Genomic DNA, 21,996 nt, shown 5'->3' with positions numbered 1-21,996 from the left:
AATGACCTGTGTTTGGTAGCTGGGTCTGAGCTCTTAGACTTGGGCGGAGGCAACTGCCCCCTCTTTTCATTGGACCACAGAGGAGATGAGGTCAACACCAGGAAGACAGGAAGAGAGACGTCAGCATGGCAGTGGCTAATCTCAAGGTCACATCAAAGCCAACGCACCCCAGCAGGACAGGAGCCCAGCCAGAATAGCAAAGGACTCCAGACTGACAGCTAGCATGCGTGCAAAATTATGTCCCACCAAGGAGAATGTCTGAGTCCTCTTGGGACCCTTACCTTCCAGAGAAACGGAGGGCTGGGGCTCCAGAATTTGTGCAAGTGGGACCACAAGCCAGAGCCTGCTACTGTCGGGGTCCACCGTCATCCACTGGCCCTAGCCAGCTGTGAGCTGGGGACACGTAAGTCACCACGGCCACCATTCAAGTCAGCGTCAGATCCGGAAGCAGCAGCATAAAGCTGATCTGGAGCCACTGCAAGCTCCCCATCTGCAAATAGGAAAAAAGGTTAAAACCAACTGTTTCCACACTGGAGAAGTCAACTGCCTCCACAACCAGCTCAAATTTGGCTGTACCAATTTTGTTAAACATTTCAAGGAGTTACACAAAATTCTTCACACGAACCAAACATTTTATTTTAATCCACTTAAATTTTAAAATAGTATGTCATGATGGAAAAAGTATTGAACTTAGAGTGTAAGTGTCTGGGTTCAAATTCCAGCTCTGCCACTGCCTGGCTGTGTCAGCTTGGTCAAGCTACTGAAACTTGAATTTTCTGGCTGTATAAACAAGATGATAAAAAAACAAAGGTGCATGCTGTATACTCATTTTTGAATAACGTGACTTCGCTTTATGGAATAACTTCTCAACACTGGCAAAATTTTCTAACTTAAAAAAGTTTTGCTCTGTTCACAATGGAACGGACACTTAGGCCATACCCTTTTAAATTTAATCTGCGCTATTAACGTATTCTCCATCACATTCTTTTTTATTTTAATTTTTATTGAAGTATAGTTGATTTACAATGTTGTGTTAGTTTCTGCTGTACAGCAAAGTAATTCAGTTATATTTATATATGTATATGTATATATATATATTCTTTTTTTATATATTATTTTCCATTATGGTTTATCACAGGATATTGAATATAGTTCTTTCTGCTATACAATAGGACCTTGCTGTTTATCCATGCTATATATAAAAGCTTACGTCTGCTAATCCCAGCCTCCCACTCCATCCCTCCCCCATCCCCCTCCCCCTTGGCAACCACCAGTCTGTTCTCTATGTCCGTGATTCTCTTTCTGTTTCATAGATAAGTTCATTTGTGTCCTATTGTAGCTTCCACATATAAGTGATATCATATGGTATTTGTCTTTCTCTTTCTGACTTACTTCACTTAGTATGATAATCTCTAGTTGCACTGCATCACATTCTTAAGTTCAGTCATTGAGGAATACAACAAAGCCTTGCTTTGTAGTGGTTAAAAAAAAAAAAGGATGATACCTAGCTCACATGTGAACACGTGCATAAGTAGTCCACAATCTATAAATGTTTATGTAATCATCAGTTATTCTCGTCACGGTGAGAGTTACACAAGCCACACATGATGGGGAGCTGCAGTGCCAATGATCAGGGTCTCTGATGATCAAGACTCAGTCCTCAGAGGTCAGCCTAGCACAGGAACGACTTGGTGATGGGGCTCATGGGCTGAGAGGGCAGAGGGGACCCCAGGCACCATCCGGTCCAAATGCCCCCCTTTCACAGATGGGGAATCTGGGGTCAGAGTGCTCAAAACTGCACGGTCAAGAGGCCTGACTTCTCCATCTCGTCACTGTTTTCTGGTCTGGGCTCCAGAAGGCAGCCCAGTGAATAAAAGAACGGGACTCCTTCACTGCCAGGCATGCCGCTGTTTTTCCCTTGGAGGAAGACAGTATCTTCTCATTTAAAACTGAATCCCACTGCTGACTTGCCCCACTCTCTGCGGGTGTCCTTCCTGCCGGCCTCCACCTCTCCCCAAAACTCGGCACCCGTACGGGCTGCCCAGCGGCTGTTAAAGCAGCACTTGCCCTTCCTCACCCCACCCTTGGCCTCTCTGCAGCATCTGACCTTCACCTCGACTCCCACCAGCACACACCCCAGACTGTTCCTTCCTCTGGTCCTCTTCCCGCTCTGCTCTTTCCCTTATCAGTCTCTGAGCCCGCAAATATTCCCTGGGCCTGTCCTCAGTCCTCTATGCTTTCCCCTCTCTCTCTCCTCTCCCATGAGCTAAGAAACCCGTCCCATGTCAGCAGCCGACTCGCAAATCTACATCCCCACCCCTGACCCAGCTCCCAAGGCGACCCTCAGAGGCCGTGTCCTCCTGCCGTCTGAAAACCCATAATCTTCCTCCCTCCAGCCCAGCTCCTCCCATGCTGGCGACAATGTCCCAAAGTCACCCTAGACCTGTCCTGCCCCCTTACCCCGCATAAAGGAGCCCCAAGGTCCTGCAGGGCCTGCCTTCCTAATGGCCTTCGTATATACTGATTTCTTTCCATTCCTACTGTCGGTCAAGATCCTCCAAAAATATAACTTTCCCATTGTCTCTGCCTCTTGGGAAATGTTCAGAAACTCTCCACTCAAGGGTATATCATTCAGGACATGGCTGAAACCCATGAGGCTGCCATTCCCATGCCTTTCCAATCAACCCCGATCTGCTTTTCCACGCTCACCTACTCCTCCCTGAACTCCTCACCGTAGCTCCACTGTCTGTTCAGTTGTGGGTTTGAATGTGTTTTGTAAATGGCTGCTTACTCTATTGCTTTCCCTAGAGATAACAGGAGCTTCGTGGAAACTTCCATGTTTCAGGCAATGTTTGAACCATTTTACACCCATCAAATCGTGAAATCCTCACAAAAACCCTGGGAAACACATACTGTCATCACCCAACCTAACAGAGGAGGAAACTGAGGCACAGAGAGGTTAAGAAAGTTGCCCAAGGCCACACAGCCGGCGAGTGGTGGAGTCACCATTCAGCCCTGTGCCACCTGGCTCCAGGGTCACTGACCTGAGAGTCCCGTGTGGACAAACAAACCTGTTTGTGCAGAAGGGTACCTGTACCGCTCAGTATTTTAGCATTAACCAAGATTGGCACGGTGGTACAGGGATTTTGGAGTGTCATTCCTGGAGGATAGAACGTTCTCCCACTGACCTTCAGGCATGGGAGAGAATGCTGAAACAGTAGTCATCCTGCCATTAAAATTAAGTTCAATCACACCTAATGGAATGCCACCTCCAAGATAGCCATTAAAGCCACCGGCCTCCCGGGCTGACGTGGTTCAGCATATATCACCATTACGCGTCCCCCTAACTGCCATGGTGTCCGAGGAGCGGGAAGGCCTGGGGGGACTCTGAGGGACGCTTGGGTCCGCCCCACAGGTGTCGCCCAGAGGAGATGGGCCTGCTGCCTGATCCCACGATGGAGACGATTGTATTGCAGTGTGGAGGAGACTTGATGGAAGGTGAAACCCTACATAAGACACGCAGACTTTGACCCGCTCAAGATGAAATCCGGCTCTGGCACAGAGTGGCCTTGCCTCGTCAGCGGGCAGGACACCGGGCCCTGCCATTCACGGCTACACGACGGCAGCGCCCTTGTCCAGGGCACGGGGCTCCCGGCCTGGCTGCGGCACCCGGCTCAGCACCCCAGAGGGTCTAGCTCCCCTGTTGGGTCCTCCGGCCCCCAGAGGGCACTCACTCTGCCTCAGACTCAATTCCTCTAACGTTCTGGCACCGAGAACCTTCACAGGCACGATGAGATGAAGTTGTTGTTTTTATCTCCCTTTTAACAGATGGGGACGAACAAGACTCGGGGAGGTGAAGGGAGAAGGTAGGAATAACTAGGGCATGGGGAGGGGCTGCGATGGGGCCGTCCTGTTCCTTGAGCACCTGCACAAGCATTGTTTCTTTAGTGTCTGTACTTTGCCCCATAAAGCAAATAGTATCATAGTAAGTCTCCTACGTACGAACGGGTTCCGTTCCAAGAGCACGTTTGTTAAGTCCAATTTGTTCGTAAGTCCAACAATGTTAGCCTAAGTACCCAACTAACACAATCGGCTATCTAGGACTGTACTGTAATAGGTTTATAATACTTTTCACACAAAATAATACATAACAAACACAAACAATAAAACATTTTTAATCTTATAGTACAGTCCCTTGAAAAGTGCAACAGCTGGCATACAGGGGCTGGCATTGAGTGAACAGGCAAGAAATAAAGATACTGTACTGCCATACTCTCCACAGTACTGTACAGTAAAGTACACAAAAGCACAATCACTTGTAGAGGACGCACGCACATGACGATGTACGCCAGACATGTGAACTGACTTACGTGACTGGACATGCGAATGCACGTTCGCATCTTTGAAAGTGCACAACTTGAAGGTTCGTATGTAGGGGACTTACTGAATCCCCACTTAATACATGGGAAAACTGAGGCTCCACTGAGCTGAAGGAAATTGTCCCAAGCGTACCTCTACCAAGTGGTGGAGCTGGGTGCGGGCCCGGACTCTGCCCCTGAGCACAGGGCCCCTTTCATGCCATGTTGCAGCAGCCGCGGCTGGCCCCTCTCTGGCCTGGAGCCCCATCCTCACCCACCAGCACCGGCCTTGTCTGACGTGGGCCATGGTCTAGATCTGCCCTTGTTTGCTCCTCCTTGGCTTTGCCTTGGACTCCACTTCTCCCTGGGCCCAGGGGCCTGTCCTCCCTAAGCCCTCGCAAAGTGGCTCAGCTCATCCTCCTTCATGCCCAGTGCCACCTGCTTCCCTGCCCGAACCTGCCCCCCCTACACTGACTGGCCACCACCCTGGTCCTTTGTCTGCTTGGCCTGTGGGCCCCGCCTGGCTCTTTCAGCCAAACCAGACTCCAGGTCCCTGGTCTGTCCTCACTGGGCAACACTGTCACCTCCATGCCCCAGCAGACAAGATCCCACTCTTGCCACCAATTCCCAGGCAAGTCAGCTTTTGACATGAGCTTTGTTTTGCACCCTCTGGGGTCAGGTTTGATCTGCCCCAGCAGGTAGAGGTTTGCCACACTCGGAATCCCCTGGAATGGCCTTTGGGAAAGTGTGGCATCACTGAATTCAGAGAGATTTTCAATTTTCAATTATTTTCAGGAGGCTTTGTCTCCAAAACCCTCTGCTTTCCCACCCCTGTCCTACCAAATGGGTCCAGTCTAGCAGAGGCCGCCCAACTCCTCAGGGTTTCTGGGAGCCCCTACACACTGGTCAATTCTTCCTGGCTGTACAAGGAGAAGTCCAGTCCTGGCCAGTCCATTGCTTTCCTAACTGCTCAGTCCAGGCCAACCGTGCTGCCCTCAAAGATATGCCAACATGCTGTCCTCACCCCAAGTAAGACAAGCCAAGGTGAAAGGTAAGCTTGATTTCAAGCAAAAGTCCCTATAACATTAGTTAACATTCACTTCGGTGCCAAGCACTGTTTGGAGCCTTTTACCTGGATTGACTCCTGAGTCCTTCTTATGAAAAAGTTGCATTATTACCCAATTTACAACTAGGAAAGCCAAGGCAAAGGGAGCTCAGTAACTTGTCCAGAGTTAAGTAATTCCTGGAGCCTGGGTTCAAACCCAGAGAGTCTGACGTGAGAACTAAATCTTAGGCACCACCTCTCATGTATGAAGTATAATCATGGTGCTGAGAAGAGAGTAGACTTTGGGGTCAGAATTCTGGTTTTGCTCCTTATTCTGTGACACTGACAAGTTATTTAACCTCTCAGAATATTGGTTCCCTCACGTGTTAAAAACTGGGCTAATAATTAACGTACCTGACAGAGTTAATGAAAATTAAATAGAATGGTGTGTGGAAGTTTCTAGAATAATGTCTGAGATGCAGTAGGTGCTGGGTCATTTTTCGTTTCCTTACTTCCTCTAATTAAGAAAGTCTTCGAAGTGAAGTGCCTACTGGTATAGTGATCACTTGAGTGCCAAATACTTCACGGTCAAGGGGTTTTAAAAGAGTTCATGGATCTGTCCTAGGGGAACACTTCTAATTTTTTTAGAGATTTTTAAAAATCATCTGAGGTGGAGAAGAAAAATCTTGGTCTTCCTCAAGATCGTGGTTGGATTACCCATATGTATATATAACCAAATGTATCCATTTTATATATATATTTCATGTATATATAATAAACCATAGTTTTCTTATAATATATAAACCATCAAATAATTTTATTTGGTCAGTAGTCTGGTGTTTCTAGTATGTCAGTAAGCCAATATTAAACAGTCTGCATTAACTTTAGGAAGAGGAACTTCTCTATTCTCTGAGACAGGGTTTCCAGTCTCTGGAAACGCCACGGGGATGCTGTGAAGGGGCCATGGGTGATCCTGCCCACGTGTGGGCCAGGCCTAACCCTTTTTTCCCAAATGCAGCAACTGTGTACTCCCTGAACACTCCCGGCCCAGTCCTTCCATGACTGGCACAAATGAGGGTTTTTGTTTTTGTTTTGTTTTTTAGTTCCTTAATAGAGGGGTGGGTTACATGGGCATGGAATAAAGTCACGGTGCTGAAATTCTTCTCAGAGAATCTGTGACCATAATTCTAATTCCTCTCCCCCCACCTTGGATAAATCATTTAACCTCCCTGAGGCCTTTTGAAAAAAAAATTATTTGTGAAATGTGAATTACACAGTGTCTCTGAAAATACACAGTAAATGCAATTTCCCATTCCACATGCTATTCTCTCTCCTTGGCATACATCTGCAGTGTTCTTCCCTCTTCCCCTTCCCTTTCTTCCAGAAAATTCCTATGTGTCTTTCAAGACTTAGCATAGAAGCTACCTCTTCCAGAAAGCCCTCCAGTCTGATATGGGCCTCTTTCTCTCTCTTCCATGGTGCCTGGGCTCCCTTCCACCATGGCACTGATGGCCTGTCTCTTTCATTAAATGGGAACTCCTGATCCCAACAAAGTGGATCTGGACCACGCTTGGACCCCCAGAACCTAGGAAGACAGGGCCTGGCACATGGTAGATTCTCAAAAAAGCTTGTTGAACAACTAAATCATAAAGTTAAATTCCATAATCCAAGCCGGATTTTCTCATTCGCTTGCAATATGGTATATAAATGACATCTCTAGAAATAAACAAGTCAGAGGTTGTGAGATCAGAGAGTTGGGTCAGAAAGCAGGGCAAGGGGCGGGAGAGGTCACCACCCCAACATGCTAGGCCCTTGGCTCCAAGCAACCTCACTACATGACACAGCAACACAGGGAGGGGAGGACACCCTTTCTGCCCCTTGCCAAGCTATAAAAAGTGGTGGCAGGAAAGCATGTCCTAATTTGCCTCCTCAGATCATGCCAGCTTGCGGAATCTAACCATGAGAATATTGATAAATCCCAGAACAAAGTTGGAAGACAAAGCCAAACAGCAGCCAGAATTGTAGAGTCATCCTGGGTCTTAAAGGTCATCTGGTCTACCCTTTGCTCTGTGCACAAATATCTCTGGATCCAACCAGTCATCCCCCAGCCATGGGGGTTGGGGGGGAGGTTCAAAATCTCAAGACTTTAAGTTTTAAGTTGGCAAAGAGAAAAAAATTCACTCCATGATTCCTCCATGTTTTCGAGAATCAATAGAACCCTTATTATGCACAATGCACTACCTTGGGAACCACGAGGAACACAAAGATGAAGAAGATATGTCATATCTGCCCTCAAAAAGCTCATGATGCAGAAGGAGCAAAAAGGCCAGTTCAGCTGTGGACACAACTGAGGGCACCTATAATAAGGGCTGTAAGATGAGCACACCAGTCGGGGAGAGAGAGGCAGAAGCCAGGTCTGGGAGGCTCTGCAGAACAACTGGCCCCATTCCTTCAAACACTCAATGAATTCGAACGACAGACTTGATTCAAAGGAATCGACTGTTAGAAAAAATTGGGACAATTGGAGAAATTTCAATCTGGATTGGGTATTGGGTGAGAGCAAGGAGTTATTGGTAATTTTTAGATCTATAAGCATCATATCATTACGTCTGAAATGCCCGTCTTTTTTAGAGATGCAAAAATCTAGCACGTGGAAGGGAAATGACATGATGCTTTTAAAAATTCAGAGAGAGAGAGAGAGAAAGAGAGAGATGTAAAGCAAGTGCGGTGAAATCTCAATTCTGGATGATGCCTGAGTGGGTACATCAAGCTCTGCTCTCTACTTTGGGGAGTGTTTGAAGTGTTCATCATTTTAAAAGGTTAAAAATGAAAATACAGGGGCCAGGGCAGAAGAGACACTTTCAGCTGAGCCCTGGATGGTGAGCAGGATGTCACAGATGGAGATGGACAGGAGTGTCCTTTCGGGGGAACACACCTAGCAGCGGCCCTGAGGCAGGAGGGCTGGTGGTGACTCAGGAACCTGGTTTGTTTGCCTCTGTGTGGATCAGAACTCCAAACATTGGCCTGGTGGGTAAAGAGACCCACCTGTGTTGGCCTGGTTCTCAAGGATATGGTAAGTGCTGGGCCAAGAAATAAGGCAAAAGACTCTACAAATACTGGGCCCTGAATGCAGGCCGAGGGGGAGCAATGCCAGGACTTAAAGTGCTGACTCTTGCCTCAAGGACGGTCCCCTGAACCCTTCACCGCTTGTACAATTGCCCCATCCTGGTGGACCCAGGCTCTCTCTAGAGAGACCACCAGTCCCACATGAGGCACTGTTGTTTCCTTCTCGGGGGACCCACGGTCTTCTTGGGAATATAGTTCCCACTGCTCCTTCTCTGGATTCTCCAGCATCTCCAGAGAGAGCAGATCAGAGGTGGCCACACAAGATTAGCCTTGAGGTCACCTGCCCAGTGGCCCATCCACCTGCTTCCCCCCCACTCCCCCAGCCCCAGGCTGGCACTGTCTCTGCAAGGAAGCGGGCTGCTAAATTTGCTGCTGCTGTCCTATCAGTGCAACCCCACCACTGCCTACCTCCCCAGGGGCCACCGGGGACCTCTGCTGGGGCAGGCTGGGCTTCCAGGACCTGCCACAATGTCCTACCACCTCATCTCTGGGTTCAATTTGTCTCTGGCTAATCTGGTTTTTCTGAGATCACAGACCAATGAACCCTGGTCACATCTCCAGAATGTTCACCTCTGGGGGTAATTGTGTTTGACAGCCTGGGAGTCTTTCCGAAACCGCCATGGTTCACTCGGGTGGGATGGGTGGGTCCTCTCCCACCAGCTTATCTTCTCTTTGCAGCCCTGGTAAGTAACTGCTGAGGACTGCAAAATCAAAGGGAAAATATTTACAGTAAGAGTTGACCTAAAAAGATCTACACCGGGGTCAGTGTACCTTCAGCTTGGCCTGACCTCTTCCAGACGAAGAGCCTCAGGGCACGGCGGGGTCGCGTGGTACAAAGAGCGAGGGGTTCGGAGTCAGGCTGAGGCCTGAGTTCAAATCCTGCCTCCCCACTTATTAGTTTGGGCAAGAGTTCATCTCAGATGAGACTTCCTATCTCAGAAGGTTTTGCAAATGAACTGAGATCCGTGCAGGTGAGATGCTTGGCATGAAATAGACAGCCTTGACCTCCTCCTCCTACTCCAGGCATTTGGTTCCTCAGTTTTTAGATAAAGGAGCTGGAAGAGATGGTCCTCAGGCCACTTTCAGCTCCGACTTTCTGCCTTTCCCTGAAATCGCAGGGGTGGTAAGTCCCTCTCCCTGGAGGGCTCCGTAGTTGGATGCATCCTTCATCCCGCTGCCCCCATCCTGTTGGCCTGGGCTCTTACCAGTGGCAGGCCCTGGGCCCAGCTGCTATTGCAAAAGCACAAGGACACTGAGAGACCGACATCCAGACAGGCTCCCAGTCTCCCCTCTGCAGCCGGCAGGGTTTCTCTGCTCCAAGCACAGCAGGGGTTTGTCCCTTCTGATTTTGTGCACTCTCTCAAAAAAGGTTATCAGTCGGGTAGAAATGCATTATAAGACACTCGGACCTTAGCCACTGTCCTGGTGGGCAGCGTAGTGGAGAGAACATCCCCTCGGCGGGTACTGGGAAACGAATTCGCCCCTCAAGGGCCGAGGGCTTTGGGCCCAACCACTCCTCAAGTTCCTCACCCCTCCAATGATAAGACGCGCCATCCACCCTGGCCCTGTTGGGTGGGATTTTCCCAACAAATTGTGGATCTTGTGAAAGAGTTTTTGAAAAGTATGAAACCCTGGGAAAATGTGAGGGATTGTGTTGACTCCAGTTTGGGTCTCCAAACCAGACCTCTCGTTCACCCTTCTGTTGCCTTGGGAAAAACCCAAGACCCCCCCACTGGCCAACCCCTCCTCAGGCAGAATCACTGGGGCTCTTTCTCTAACCTTCGGGGAGTGTGTGGCCGCCTTTCCATGGGAAAGCCACAGGATAAGCTACTTGCCTCTCACGACTTCTAGGTGGGTGATCACGTGTTCCCTTTACCCAGACCGTTTCAATTTATTCCTGTTACCCAGAGTAATTATTACTAGCACCTCCTTTTTTTATTTTTTATTTTTTAAATTTTTAGCCATGCCTCGCAGCATGTGGGATCTTAGTTCCCTGACCAGGGATCGAACCCGCGCCCCCTGCATTGGAAGCACAGAGTCTTAACCACTGGACCACCGGAGAAGTCCCAAGAGCACCTCCTTTGACTCTCAACAAAGCATCCCAGCTTGTGCAATAAAGTACATGGGCACTGTCCCTCCAGGCCAAGTGGTACCTCTACAGACAAGCTGGATTACCTCAGCATTGAGACATCATCTAATGCAGATGCTACCCCCATTTCACTGCTGCAAGAGGGCACGTGGCTTTCAAGGAAGATCAGAGAGTGCTGGGCCCAGACGTGCTGACCAGCCTCCTGAGGGCGGGGACGCAGCCCTGTTCTGCAGCCCTCATGGGACACGTTCCTTCCTCTCTTCAGTTCCTCGCTCATCCAGCTCCATCCTGAAAGCTCAACCCTGCCAGTACCAGCACCGCCCACCCCTAACCCAGAGCTGCCCCCGGCTGGGGCTCCCAAGGCCTCGGAGCGCCTTCCGTCTGAGAAGCACAGGGAGAGCCAAGGACATTTTGTGCCGAGCGGATTGAAACTCCTTATCCCCTTGGGCTGATTGTTCTCGGCTGTTACCACATCATGACAAGAGAGACTTGAAAGAAGGCTTGGGATGCCACAGATAGTTGAACTGCTGATGTTTTGACATATTTCCCGCCCCCCCACCCCAGCCAGCAGTTCTGTGGTTTTTCTTATTGGGTTGGAAAGAAAACAAATGCCTTCTAGAGCACTTCATGTTGACAACGGTTTATAGTTATGTCACTTCCACCCCTGTGTGCCCAAGAGGAGCATCATGGAACAAGCACTGGTCCCATCTTACAGATGGTGAAACTAAGTTCAGATCAGGAAAGAGATGCTGGTCTTTCACTTGACCTAGCCAAGCAGGCTTCCTTCTAATCAAGCCTTTGACCAAACTCTGTTCACACACACACACACTCACAAACTCAACTGTTCCCCAGGGGACCTCATATGGTTTCCCTGCTCTTGTTTTACTCATGATTCTTTCCTACTTCCTGGCTATAAATACACCAAGGTCAAACACGTCTCTTGGTTTCACTCCATCAGCCAAAGAAACAGTTAGTTACTCAGAAGCAGACGGCAGGGAGCAGCCACAAAGGGAGAAGCAGTAGATCTGCTCAGTCCAGGACAGAGGGGGCATTTCCGTTGTGTTTGGTTTTTCAGATGTAGCTGCCAGAGTTCTATCTGGGAAGGCCAAGGCCCGTCACACACTCTTGTGCCCCTGCAGGCTTGGGCTAGGCAAGCAAGGGTGGAAAAATCACTCTCAGTTTGAATCCCGCCTAAACCAAGACTGGCTAAGGCGAGGCCCCCTCATGGCCAACCACTGGCCCAGCTGGGAAAACCCACCCCCAGCCTCTTCAGATGGGGATTCAAGGCCACACTCCGGAGAAGCTCTTTCTCCTAAATACCACTGTCTTCCTCTTTACTCACTTTCAGGGTAAATTCTTCCTCCGTGTCTCAGAGACTTTGAGTCAATGTTTCGTTTATTATGAATTTATTATTATTCGTAAAATAATTATTATTCATAATATATTTATGTTATTTATCATATTATTTATTTAATATTCTTTTATTATCATTACTTTATTATTGTTAATTAAAATACAACTCTAGTAGTAATATTATTATATAGTAGTATTATTAGCAAGTACTAAGGTACTAGGTGCTTGCTATGTATCTGGTGCCCTGCACGCACGATTACATATGATCTTCTTGACAGGCCTAAAGGGCAGGTAATACTAGCAGTAGTACCATTATCATCATCATCACACAGATGAGGAGACGGTGGCCCAGAAGGTTAAAAGTCACACAGCTACTAAGTGACAGAGCCACGATCTGAACTCAGGGTGAACTGACTCCGAGTTCCAAATTATCTACTACGATGTTCCCCCGCTCCTGTCCCATAACAGACCATCGCCTCCAGTGCTTCCCAAATGGAACACCACGGCCAACAGATGCTGAGGGCTGCTACCCGACCTAAAGGGGGTGAGAGAGGGGGATTCTGGATCAAATAAGTTTAAGAAATAGTTATACCTATGGCTCTCACACGTTTTGGTCTCAGGAACTCTTTACACCCATAAACATCTCTATCATCGAGTGCCCCAAAGAGCTTTTGCTTATGTGCACTGTGTCTTTCAACATTTACTGTCTTAGAAACTAAACTGAAAAAAATTTAATATTTATGAATTCACTTAAAAATAACGACAAGCAACTTACTATATACTTACGTAACTACCATATTTTTATAAAAGATGACTATTTCCCTGAAAAACAAAAAGTTAGTAAGAAGAGTGGCTTTATTTTACATTTTTCTATGTCTAGCTTTCATCCAGCGTTAGAGCTCAATTCTCATTTCTGCTTCTGAATTCAGTCTGTTGCGCCATCACAAAGCCTGAGGCAAACTCCGCTGTACACTCATGAGAAAGGGAGAGTAAAAAAGGCACATGATGCCTTAGCGGTGTTTTGAAAATAGTCTTGGCTGCTCAGAGGCCGCCCTGAGGAGGAGGATTCCCTCAGTGTGGTCAGAAGCCCTGGAAAGGGTTAAGGGGAGAAAGTCAGGTTCTGAGTTACACTTTAGGAAGTTCCTTTGGATGCTGCATGGAGGAGAGAGAGAGGAAGGGCAAGCACGGAAGCAGAGGGACCAGTGAGGATACTCTCGCAACAGTTAGGACAGAGATGGTCATGGCCTGGATGAGGTTGCTGGCAGAGCAACAGTTGAGTTGCTAGAATGCTGAGGAGAGGTGCGGAGGACAGGGCAGCCTCCTGGGCCACAATCAGAGGGGCCCGATGCTGGCAAAGGACTTGGGGGAGAAATTCCTCCCTGAATACATGGCTGGCCTTGTCCTGCCCTGCCCTGGGCTATGCCCAAGGCTTAGACGGTGGGCTGGCCTGGGCCAGGGAGAAGGGCCTGCCCTTTTCTGAGCAAGAGCAGGACAAGCCAGGGCTCCCCTCCATGCAGCAGGCCAAGGCCGTGAAGAATGTGGTCATGGTGGTCCCCAGGCTCCCCCTGGATGCAGGAGCTAGCATAGCCATAGGCATACAGAGGTCCCAAAGCCAGAAACCAGCACCTACACAGACCCTGCATGGGGAGCCTGCTTTCCCCAGCCCAAGAAACTTAACATAGTTAATGCTTGTACTGACCTGTGGCCTCCTGCTGGCCTGTCCTAGTGCTCCAACCACTGCCACCAGCCCCCCCAGGTTCCTTCATGGTCCCACAGCAGTCTGTACCTGTGGTCATTGCCCACGTGGTAGTGGACTGCATTATCAGCCTCGTTCTTCCCTTCCTGTGCCCGTAGCCCAGCCATGGAAGAGTGCCTCTTCCCCACCCCTTGGCTTTAGGCTTGGCCATGTGACTTGCACTGGCCATGAGCATTTGGACAGAAGGATCAAGCGGCAGGCCCAAGCCTGGGCCTTGAGAGTCTTGCATGTTTCCACTTGCTCACTTGTATCTCTGTCATCATCAGAAGAAGAGTCTACTGCCAGGTCATTGCTGCCCCTTAGGCTGGGACCTGGGATGAACAACCATGGAAAGGAATCAGCCCAGCCAATGCCCACAGACCTACAGCCTGAATCTGAGTCACCCTAGTTGACCCACAAATCCATGAATATAAATATTTATTGTTGCGTGCTGCTGGGATTTTTGTAGTTATTTGTTACACAGCAAGAGCTAGCCAATACACATTCGTTTCCTTACGTCTAGTCTCTTTAAGACTATGAGTTATATGAAGGCTGCAACCATATTTATTTTTATGTTGTTTCCCAAGAGCCTAGCACACAGCAATTTTTTAATAAATGTCTTTTGAACATGGGAAGGAATGCACAGATGAACACCTAGACTAGTCCAGTAACCGGATCAGACTTCTGGGAATCCTCTGACCCAAGGATGATCATGGAACAGACCAAAGATTACCCACCAGGTACCCCCAGGACAGACACACACACACACCCAAGCCTGGGCCAGCATTAGGCCAGCCCTGAAAACAGGCAATTGGATAGGTAATAATACCCTTTGGGATTGTATTTAGCTATCCCTTGACAGAACTGGTGTCCTCGGCTACTCTCTCATGCTTCAGAGACAAACAGCCTCTCCTGGAGGCAAGCCCTGGTGATCTGCTAGCCATTCTGCGCCCCTAACTGCCCTCACTCTCTGAAAAAGGACTCCACACCCATGCACCTACCCCATGATGTTATGGACTGAATGTTTGTGTCGTCTACAAAGTTCATATGCTGAAACCCTAACACCCATTGTGATGGTATTTGGAGGTGGGGCCTTTGGGGGGTGATTAGGTCATGAGGATGGAGCCCTCATGAATGAGATTAGTGTCCTTATAAGAAGAGACAGAAGGGTTTGCTTCCTCTCTCTGCCATAAGAGAAAATAGCAAGAAGACAGTCATCTGTGAGCCAGCAAATGGTTCCTCATCAGACACTGAATCTGCTGGCATCTTGATCTTGGATTTCCCAACCTCCAGAACTGTGCAATATAAATTTCTGTTGTTTAAGCCACCCAGTCTACTGTAATTTCTTATAAATTACAGCCTGAAGGGACTAAGAACCCATGGGATGGCAAGTATTCCAAGAGGATCACATTGGTCAAAACAAAAGGAGGTGAGGAGACCAGGTGAGGCCTTGATGAGAAGCAGAGGGAGGCTAGACCAGCAGCAGATCCAACATCCTCAGCTCTCCCAGACTCGACAGCTCCGGGGAGGGGAGTGGGGGCATCAGCGCTGCTCAGGGACTTGACAAGAGACCCCATAGCCTAGGGGGTTGTGATGTGGGACATGGGGCCCTGAAAGGGACAGGCTAAGTGGAGTGTAAGTGGGACGATGGAACCTGCAGATGACTGACTACCCTTGGTTTGGGTCACACACCTCAGTGAGTGCAAGGAGCCCTCCACTGAGGGTCAGTGGCCCCAACCAAGGGCAGGGTGGGTGGGCCCTGACTGAGACAAGGGCTCCTTTCTCTTTCCCACTGCCTGTGACCTGCCATATGTCCACTTACAAAGACGAGCAGAAGGGGAGACGGAGAGCCCAGCTTTGCCTGGAATGTTCAATGTTATCCATGTTCATGGAAACAAGGTCACGGAATTTGTAAGATCCCGCCTCTGCAGGGGAAAGCCCCATGTCCTGAACCTCCCTGGACCTTGGTGGTGAGGCAACCTTGACCGTGAAATAGCCCCACTATTTTGGGAAACTAGTTTGGGGGGAACACTTATAAATTATGTCTCTATCACTTGAAAGGCAACTCCAGACCTTTTAAAGGAGGTTGCGAAATAATCCTCCTTGGCAGTTTCCTCCGCCTCGTCTGGAACTTGTATCTCTATTTTAAGCAAATGAGCAGCCCCATGTCTAATGTGGATCCGTAAAGGTGGAGTTGACTGGTCTTGACTTATGAATGAGTCCGGTGGTTGAGTGCAGCTTCCCAGCACTGCTGGGAACCGAGGGACCCAAAGCATCATCTTCTGAGCCAGCCCAGAGAGGTGCTGAACTGAGCTGACCGTCTCACCCAGACACAGCCGAGAAACGCAGACACCATCCCACACTGGAAATAGAAACGAGTCCCTCTGCATTCAGTGTCACTGAAAAGAAGGTGCTACCCACAGCCCTACTGTTCAACAGAAATGCTCTCGGTTTCGGTTTTAGCTAATGATCCAGCACAGTGAGGTTCCTTGGCGGCCGTCGGGCTCCACACATTCACCAAGAGCCCGGAGGTCACGCTAAACTCAGAAAATGTTCCCTCGTGCTTTGGTTATGTTTTGATTCTGAGTTTCGAAAGCTGGGAACCAAATGACTTCATGAAGGGGTAAGAGCCAAGCCTCTATTATCCGTGAGCTTGTCATCGGTGCAAGGGATGCTGCATGGGTGAAGTCACGCACAGAAGATGTGTTAGGAAGGACGTCGCCCACTGTAAGCACAGCACGTTCCATCCCTTGGGGGCCAGCAAGGTAAATGGGATTGAAGAGCAGGTTGGCATTCTGATTTAAAGCTCCAGTGACTTGCAGGTAATGTTTCGAGGATGTTTGGAGCACAGGAGACAAAGGAAGAAGCCAGAGGATAGAGATGAAGCTGTTTGCCTTCTCTTCGCTTTTGGCCTTGACCTTCTCTGCTACACAAAATGGCAGACAGTACTACCAAAAAGGGGTGGTGGCGTTATTGGGGGTTCCATGCCCTATGGCCACAGGCTAGGCCTGGTCCCAAATAATTTACATGCTAGAGCATGTTCCACGACACATCTATTTTTTCAGACTTCTATTAAATGAAACAAATATTTATTAACTGTTCAATCTGATCAAAAAATTGAGTAGCGGGCTTCCCTGGTGGCGCAGTGGTTGAGAATCTGCCTGCCAATGCAGGGCACACGGGTTCGAGCCCTGGTCTGGGAGGATCCCACATGCCACGGAGCAACTGGGCCCGTGAGCCACAATTACTGAGCCTGCGCGTCTGGAGCCTGTGCTCCGCAACAAGAGAGGCCGCGATGGTGAGAGGCCTGCGCACCGCAATGAAGAGTGGTCTCCACTTGCCACAACTGGAGAAAGCCCTCGCACAGAAACGAAGACCCAACACAGTCATAAATAAATAAATAAATAAATAAAAGAACGTGAATTTCTTTAAAAAAAAAAAAAAAAATTGAGTAGCTGTGTGAGGCTTAGTCCAGATTCTCAAAGAGTTTCAAACAAAGCAAACCCACGTAAACGAGTGTGGAGCGAGCAGAGACCACAGGCTTAAGGAGCTAATGCAAAGCTAAATCAGAGACATGCTGTCTGGGGGCCTGGGGCAGGTGGCTTGCTCTGTCTGGGCCTCAGCATGGAGAAATCGAAGCCCCATCTAGCCATCAGACACCATGGCTCTAACATCCCAAGCCAGCTGGGAGTGATACAAGCCAGGCACACGCATGACCTCTGGGGCAGCCCCACACGGGCACCAAGAGGCAGGCCTGGGTCAGATCCCTGGGCTGGACCAGAGGGGATTTCCTGCGAGGGAGCCATGGGTGCAAGAGGGCAGAGAGAAAGAGGTGCTCGTTAGGTAGAACGCTCCTCCCCCCAGCAGCAGGGGTGAGAGAAAAGGGAGGTGCTCGGAAGAAAAGAAGAAGAGCAGAGAAAAAGAAAAGGTGAGGGAGGGCAGCGATGGAGAGGGGTTGAAAGAACCCTCTAAAAGCACTAGGCTCTCATGGAACCCGGAAACAAAAGCCACAATTAATTCACCACCGGGCTGAACCTTTGACCAAACTCCAGGTTTACTCAACTACACCAGATGCATTGTAATGCTGTCTTTTCTCTGGACTGTGTTTTAGCTGATGTTCAGGACAACCCTGCAAGATAAAGCAGGGGTTGTTCCCCTGTTTTATAGACCGTGAACTCTGAGCCAGGGCAGCCAGGGGCCGGCCCACAGCTGGCCGCCGATGGTCGAGATGCCATTAGACAGCCTACCTCCTCACCACGGGACCCGAGGGCCCCATTTGAAACTGAATCCAAAAATACTGATTTTTCAGAGTCTGAAGATTTTCTAAAACTACTGAACCAAGACATCAAAATACTCTCCAAACAGAATTGTCCTTTCATCCATTTCTGGTACCTTCTATAGAGAGCACACCACCAGATAGCCCTTTGCCTGTGGGTAGAGGCAGGCACCCGAGGTCAGATGGAATTTAAAAAGCCCCTCGTCAATCCATGCAGGGAGGTCGGCCCTCCACCAGTCTAGAATCCCCGCTGTTGAAAGGTCTTTTTTCAAACCCAGGGTAGAAAATAAATTAGGTCTGCAGGAATGTTGAACTTCAAGGTGGGATAAACACACTCACTCAGTCAGCTGAGACGCTTTACTTGGGAGCTACATACAAGCTGATGATGCGCCAATGGTCCCAAGCAGGGATGACTCGGGGCCACAGACTGTGGACCAAAAGGAACCTGAAAGAGCATCTAATCCAAACCACCCCTTCATTTTGGGAAGGAGGAAACTCGGGCCCAGGAAGGTCGAATGATTTTCTCAAGGTCATAGAGCTTGTATTCAAGTTCATTGCCAGCCTGCCTCTTCCAGGCCCTGGCCTTCCCCTTCTAGGGGGTAAGAAAAGCCAGCTCTTCTTGCTCGTGGCACTTCCTCTGAGAACAGGAGGAGACGCAGCCGTCAGGGGAGACTTGTCGCTGTGGCCGCCACATTCCATCCTCGGAGGGCAAGGACTGAGGGGTCCCGTGGGAAGCAGGGCTTGGGGAGGGGTGCCAGGGAGGAGGCTCCCCGGGAAGTGAGCTCAGATGCGGGTGGTACAGCCAGAGGAGGCTCAGTGCAAGGAAGAGCGACTTCCTCGGAGGAGATGCAGCCGCTGAACACAAAAGAGCGACGACTATACCATTCCATTTCTACAGATCTCAAAAACAGGCGAAACTAATCCAAGGTGCTGGAAATCAGAAAAGTGGGGACCTTAGGGCGGACAGAAGGGCTGTTCCCTGCAAAGGAGTATGAAGAAACTTGCTGGGACGGGGGAGATGTTCTCTGTCTTGATCTGGGAGGTGGTAACATGGGTGGATGCAAAGGTTGGGCCATTTTAAAAGGGATTCAGGACAGCGGGACGGGTCCCGGCACCCACTGGGGAATTTCCTAGTGTGGAGAAATACCCGTGCTCCCTCGGGATAAGCAGGGGAAGGGATAAATTGGGAGATTGGTATTGACATATACACACTACTATAAACAAAACAGATAATCAACAAGGACCTACTCTAGAGCACAGGGAACTCTACTCAGTACTCTCTAATGGCCTCTATGGGAAAAGAATCTAAAAAAAGAGAGAGTGGATATATGTATCTGTATAACTGATTCACTTTGCTGTACACCTGAGACTAATACAATATTGAAATCAACTAGACTCCAATAAAAATTTTTTTTAAAAAATCAACATTAAATAAATAAATAAATAAATAAATAAATAAATAAATAAATAAATAAAAGGGATTTGGGCATCAGGAGAGGGCTAATGGCTTTCAAGGATCCTGTGGCCACACCCTCGCACAGCTCCTGATGACCTCTGCCCACGCTGGGGTCTCCCTGTGGCCTCCTGGGGACCGTGGTTCTGCCCCTGCCCCCCTCAGACCTCACACACACCGTGGCTCCAAGTGACACCTCCAGATCCCTCCCCTGCCCCTTGCCCAGTCCCGTCCCCAAACCTTCCCTAGATCCACAATCTGCCCCAAGCCTCCTCTCAGTGTTTCAGAATTTCCCTTGCTCTGTGGCCCTCTCTTGCTTTGGACCCTCACCCAGGCAGCGGGCCCTCTCCCCTATCATATGTCCTGGGCTCCTAAGTCCCCAGCGCAGACCTGAAGTCCCCATGCCTTCTGAGATGAGGCCAATTCGGGCTGGCCTGACACTTTCTTACAGGGAACCTCAGGGGTGTCCTGATAGGAACTCATGAACCCAGTCCCATAGCTACACGACAAAACTCTCTGTGTAGACACGCTTTCTCAGACTTAAAATTACATGCTGCTCACACATCCCAAATTCTTCATTGAAAACCATTGGTCAAGTGTCCTTGTCCCAAAAAGGAAAGTTATAAACCCTGTTGCTCCATTTGGTGACATAAGTGAACATGGGTTCAAAAAATTCAGTCCCAAGGTTGCATGGTTTGGGCACATGACTGTGATCAAGGATTTACGTGATGAAGCTGCAGCGGAAGGGCTGGCAAAGAACAAATATGGCGGCAGGAATAAGTCCAGAATCCGAGAAGGAACACCAACTCAGTGACATCAGTCCCTCCAGGAGGCTGCCTCCACGACTCGGATAAGACAGGCCCCCTATCTGGGCCCCTCTCAGGCAGCATGCCTCTGTTCCATGGGCTCTGTCGGTCCTCACTCCAATCTCATGAGGGCAACTTCAATTCCCATTCACCAGATCGGAAAACTGAGGTCACACAGCTAAGGAGCAGCTGAGCGGGGCTGTCAGAGAACAATCAGTGTTCTAGGAACTGGTGATACAATGGAGATCGATGGAATCTATGGTCTGCAGGGGAGACAATGAAACGAGCAATCCCAATGCAGTGTGGTCAGGCCAGGTGCCTGGAACTCAGGGAAGCCTTCCTGGAGGAAGTGACGTTTGAGCCGGGATGACTCAAGTGAGCGTGTTACGGGAGCCCTCGCCCAGGACCCATCTCAGCTCTTCTTAATGCCAGTGGGCCCTCCCAAACAGAACTTCTCCAGTCAGGTTTGTCATTTGTCACAGCCCGCTGGGGAAATGATAACATTTGCAAGAGATGAGTCAGAGCCAGAGTCAGCATCCCCATACGTACCTCTGACTGCTGGGCACCCTGTTGGGAGGCTCTGCCCCAACCAGCTGGCATGAGGCGCACCAAAAGGCTGGTCGCATTTCACCTGGAAAGCGCATTATGATTTCACATCACTTTCACATGTTTTCTTATTTGAGTCGTACAACCACGGCAGGCGTTATTAGCCCATTATTGGTGGGAAAACAATGAGCCACGAAATGACTCACTGGGGCATACGGTGAGTCAGCAGCCAGGCCAGGTGGGCAGGTCTGCGACACGGCATGGAGGGCTCTAAACGGGCCAACTGCACGTGGCCAATTTTTTTTTTTTTTTAAGATTTTTTATTGGAGTATCGTTGATTTAAAATGTTGTGTTCGTTTCTGCTGTACTATCCGGAGAAAACCATAATTCAAAAAGATACATGCACCCCAATGTTCATTGCAGCACTATTTACAATAGCCAGGACGTGGAAGCAACCTAAGTGTCCATCGACAGAGGAACAGATAAAGAAGATGTGGTACATATAGACAATGGAATACTACTCAGCCATTAAAAAGAACGAAATAATGTCATTTGCAGCAACATGGATGAACCTAGAGATTGTCGCCCATTTTTTTAAAAAAGAAAACTGATGATGTCGAGGTACACTCCTTCTTGGGGGGTAACTTTTTCAATTTCTCTTAAATGCCCCCAGATTCCTCCTATCTTCATATTTCAGTGGTTTTTCACTAAAATTGAGACGTTGACCACCTCTGCCACTAGGATTCTGAGAAAGCCTGGAGAATCTTCTCAACAGTGAAAAACCTGCTTTTCCTCGATACAGAGAAAACCTAGAAATGGAGAGGGCAACGCATCAGGAAGACACAGTGACATTGCTTAAAAACATCTGACTCCCAGCAAAGGAAGCAATTGCAGATTCAGGACACACACCAGACTCTTCCACAGCTGCATCAACAATCGCTATAGGGGAAAAGTTAAGACGGCACAGGAGGCTCTGGCCTCAGATCCCAGGTACCTAAATCAGCCAAGCTTTGGAAGGAAGCCACTTCAAATGTTCGTGTTAAAACAATGCTGCAATATTTCTTTGTTTCCACTGAGGCTTCCACTGAATAACAGCTGTCAACAACTCAGGAAGACGGTGGTTGGTTCCAAGTCTTTCTTCTTTGCAAGTGTTCTTTTCTAAACGTTATATTGCTCTTTTCAGCAAGGGCAAAATAAAGGCACGCACGA

At 48.9% G+C, this 21,996-nt stretch overlaps 1 protein-coding gene across 3 annotated transcripts in view; it reads right to left on the bottom strand.

Moving 5' to 3' along the window:
* The window catches only part of LOC309642125 (uncharacterized protein), a gene marked incomplete at its 3' end in the record, with an annotated part of 275,923 nt that overhangs the window by 108,199 nt on the left and 145,728 nt on the right, over positions 1-21,996 (bottom strand). For 2 of the 3 annotated variants that reach the window (XM_082423148.1, XM_082423147.1), the window contains exon 2: positions 282-490. In XM_082423148.1, the coding sequence (XP_082279274.1) occupies positions 282-369 (88 nt within the window). In that variant the 5' untranslated portion in view covers positions 370-490. Of the gene's footprint in view, positions 1-281; positions 3,906-21,996 lie in introns of those variants that run through there. The other variant, XM_082423149.1, reaches the window with a different exon arrangement.

Source organism: Balaenoptera physalus (genome assembly GCF_965194825.1).
Source record: "Balaenoptera physalus genome assembly, chromosome: 14".
Classification (NCBI taxonomy): domain Eukaryota; kingdom Metazoa; phylum Chordata; class Mammalia; order Artiodactyla; family Balaenopteridae; genus Balaenoptera; species Balaenoptera physalus.
Note: the sequence above shows the minus strand (reverse complement) of the source record. Positions and strands in the feature narration are given on the sequence as shown.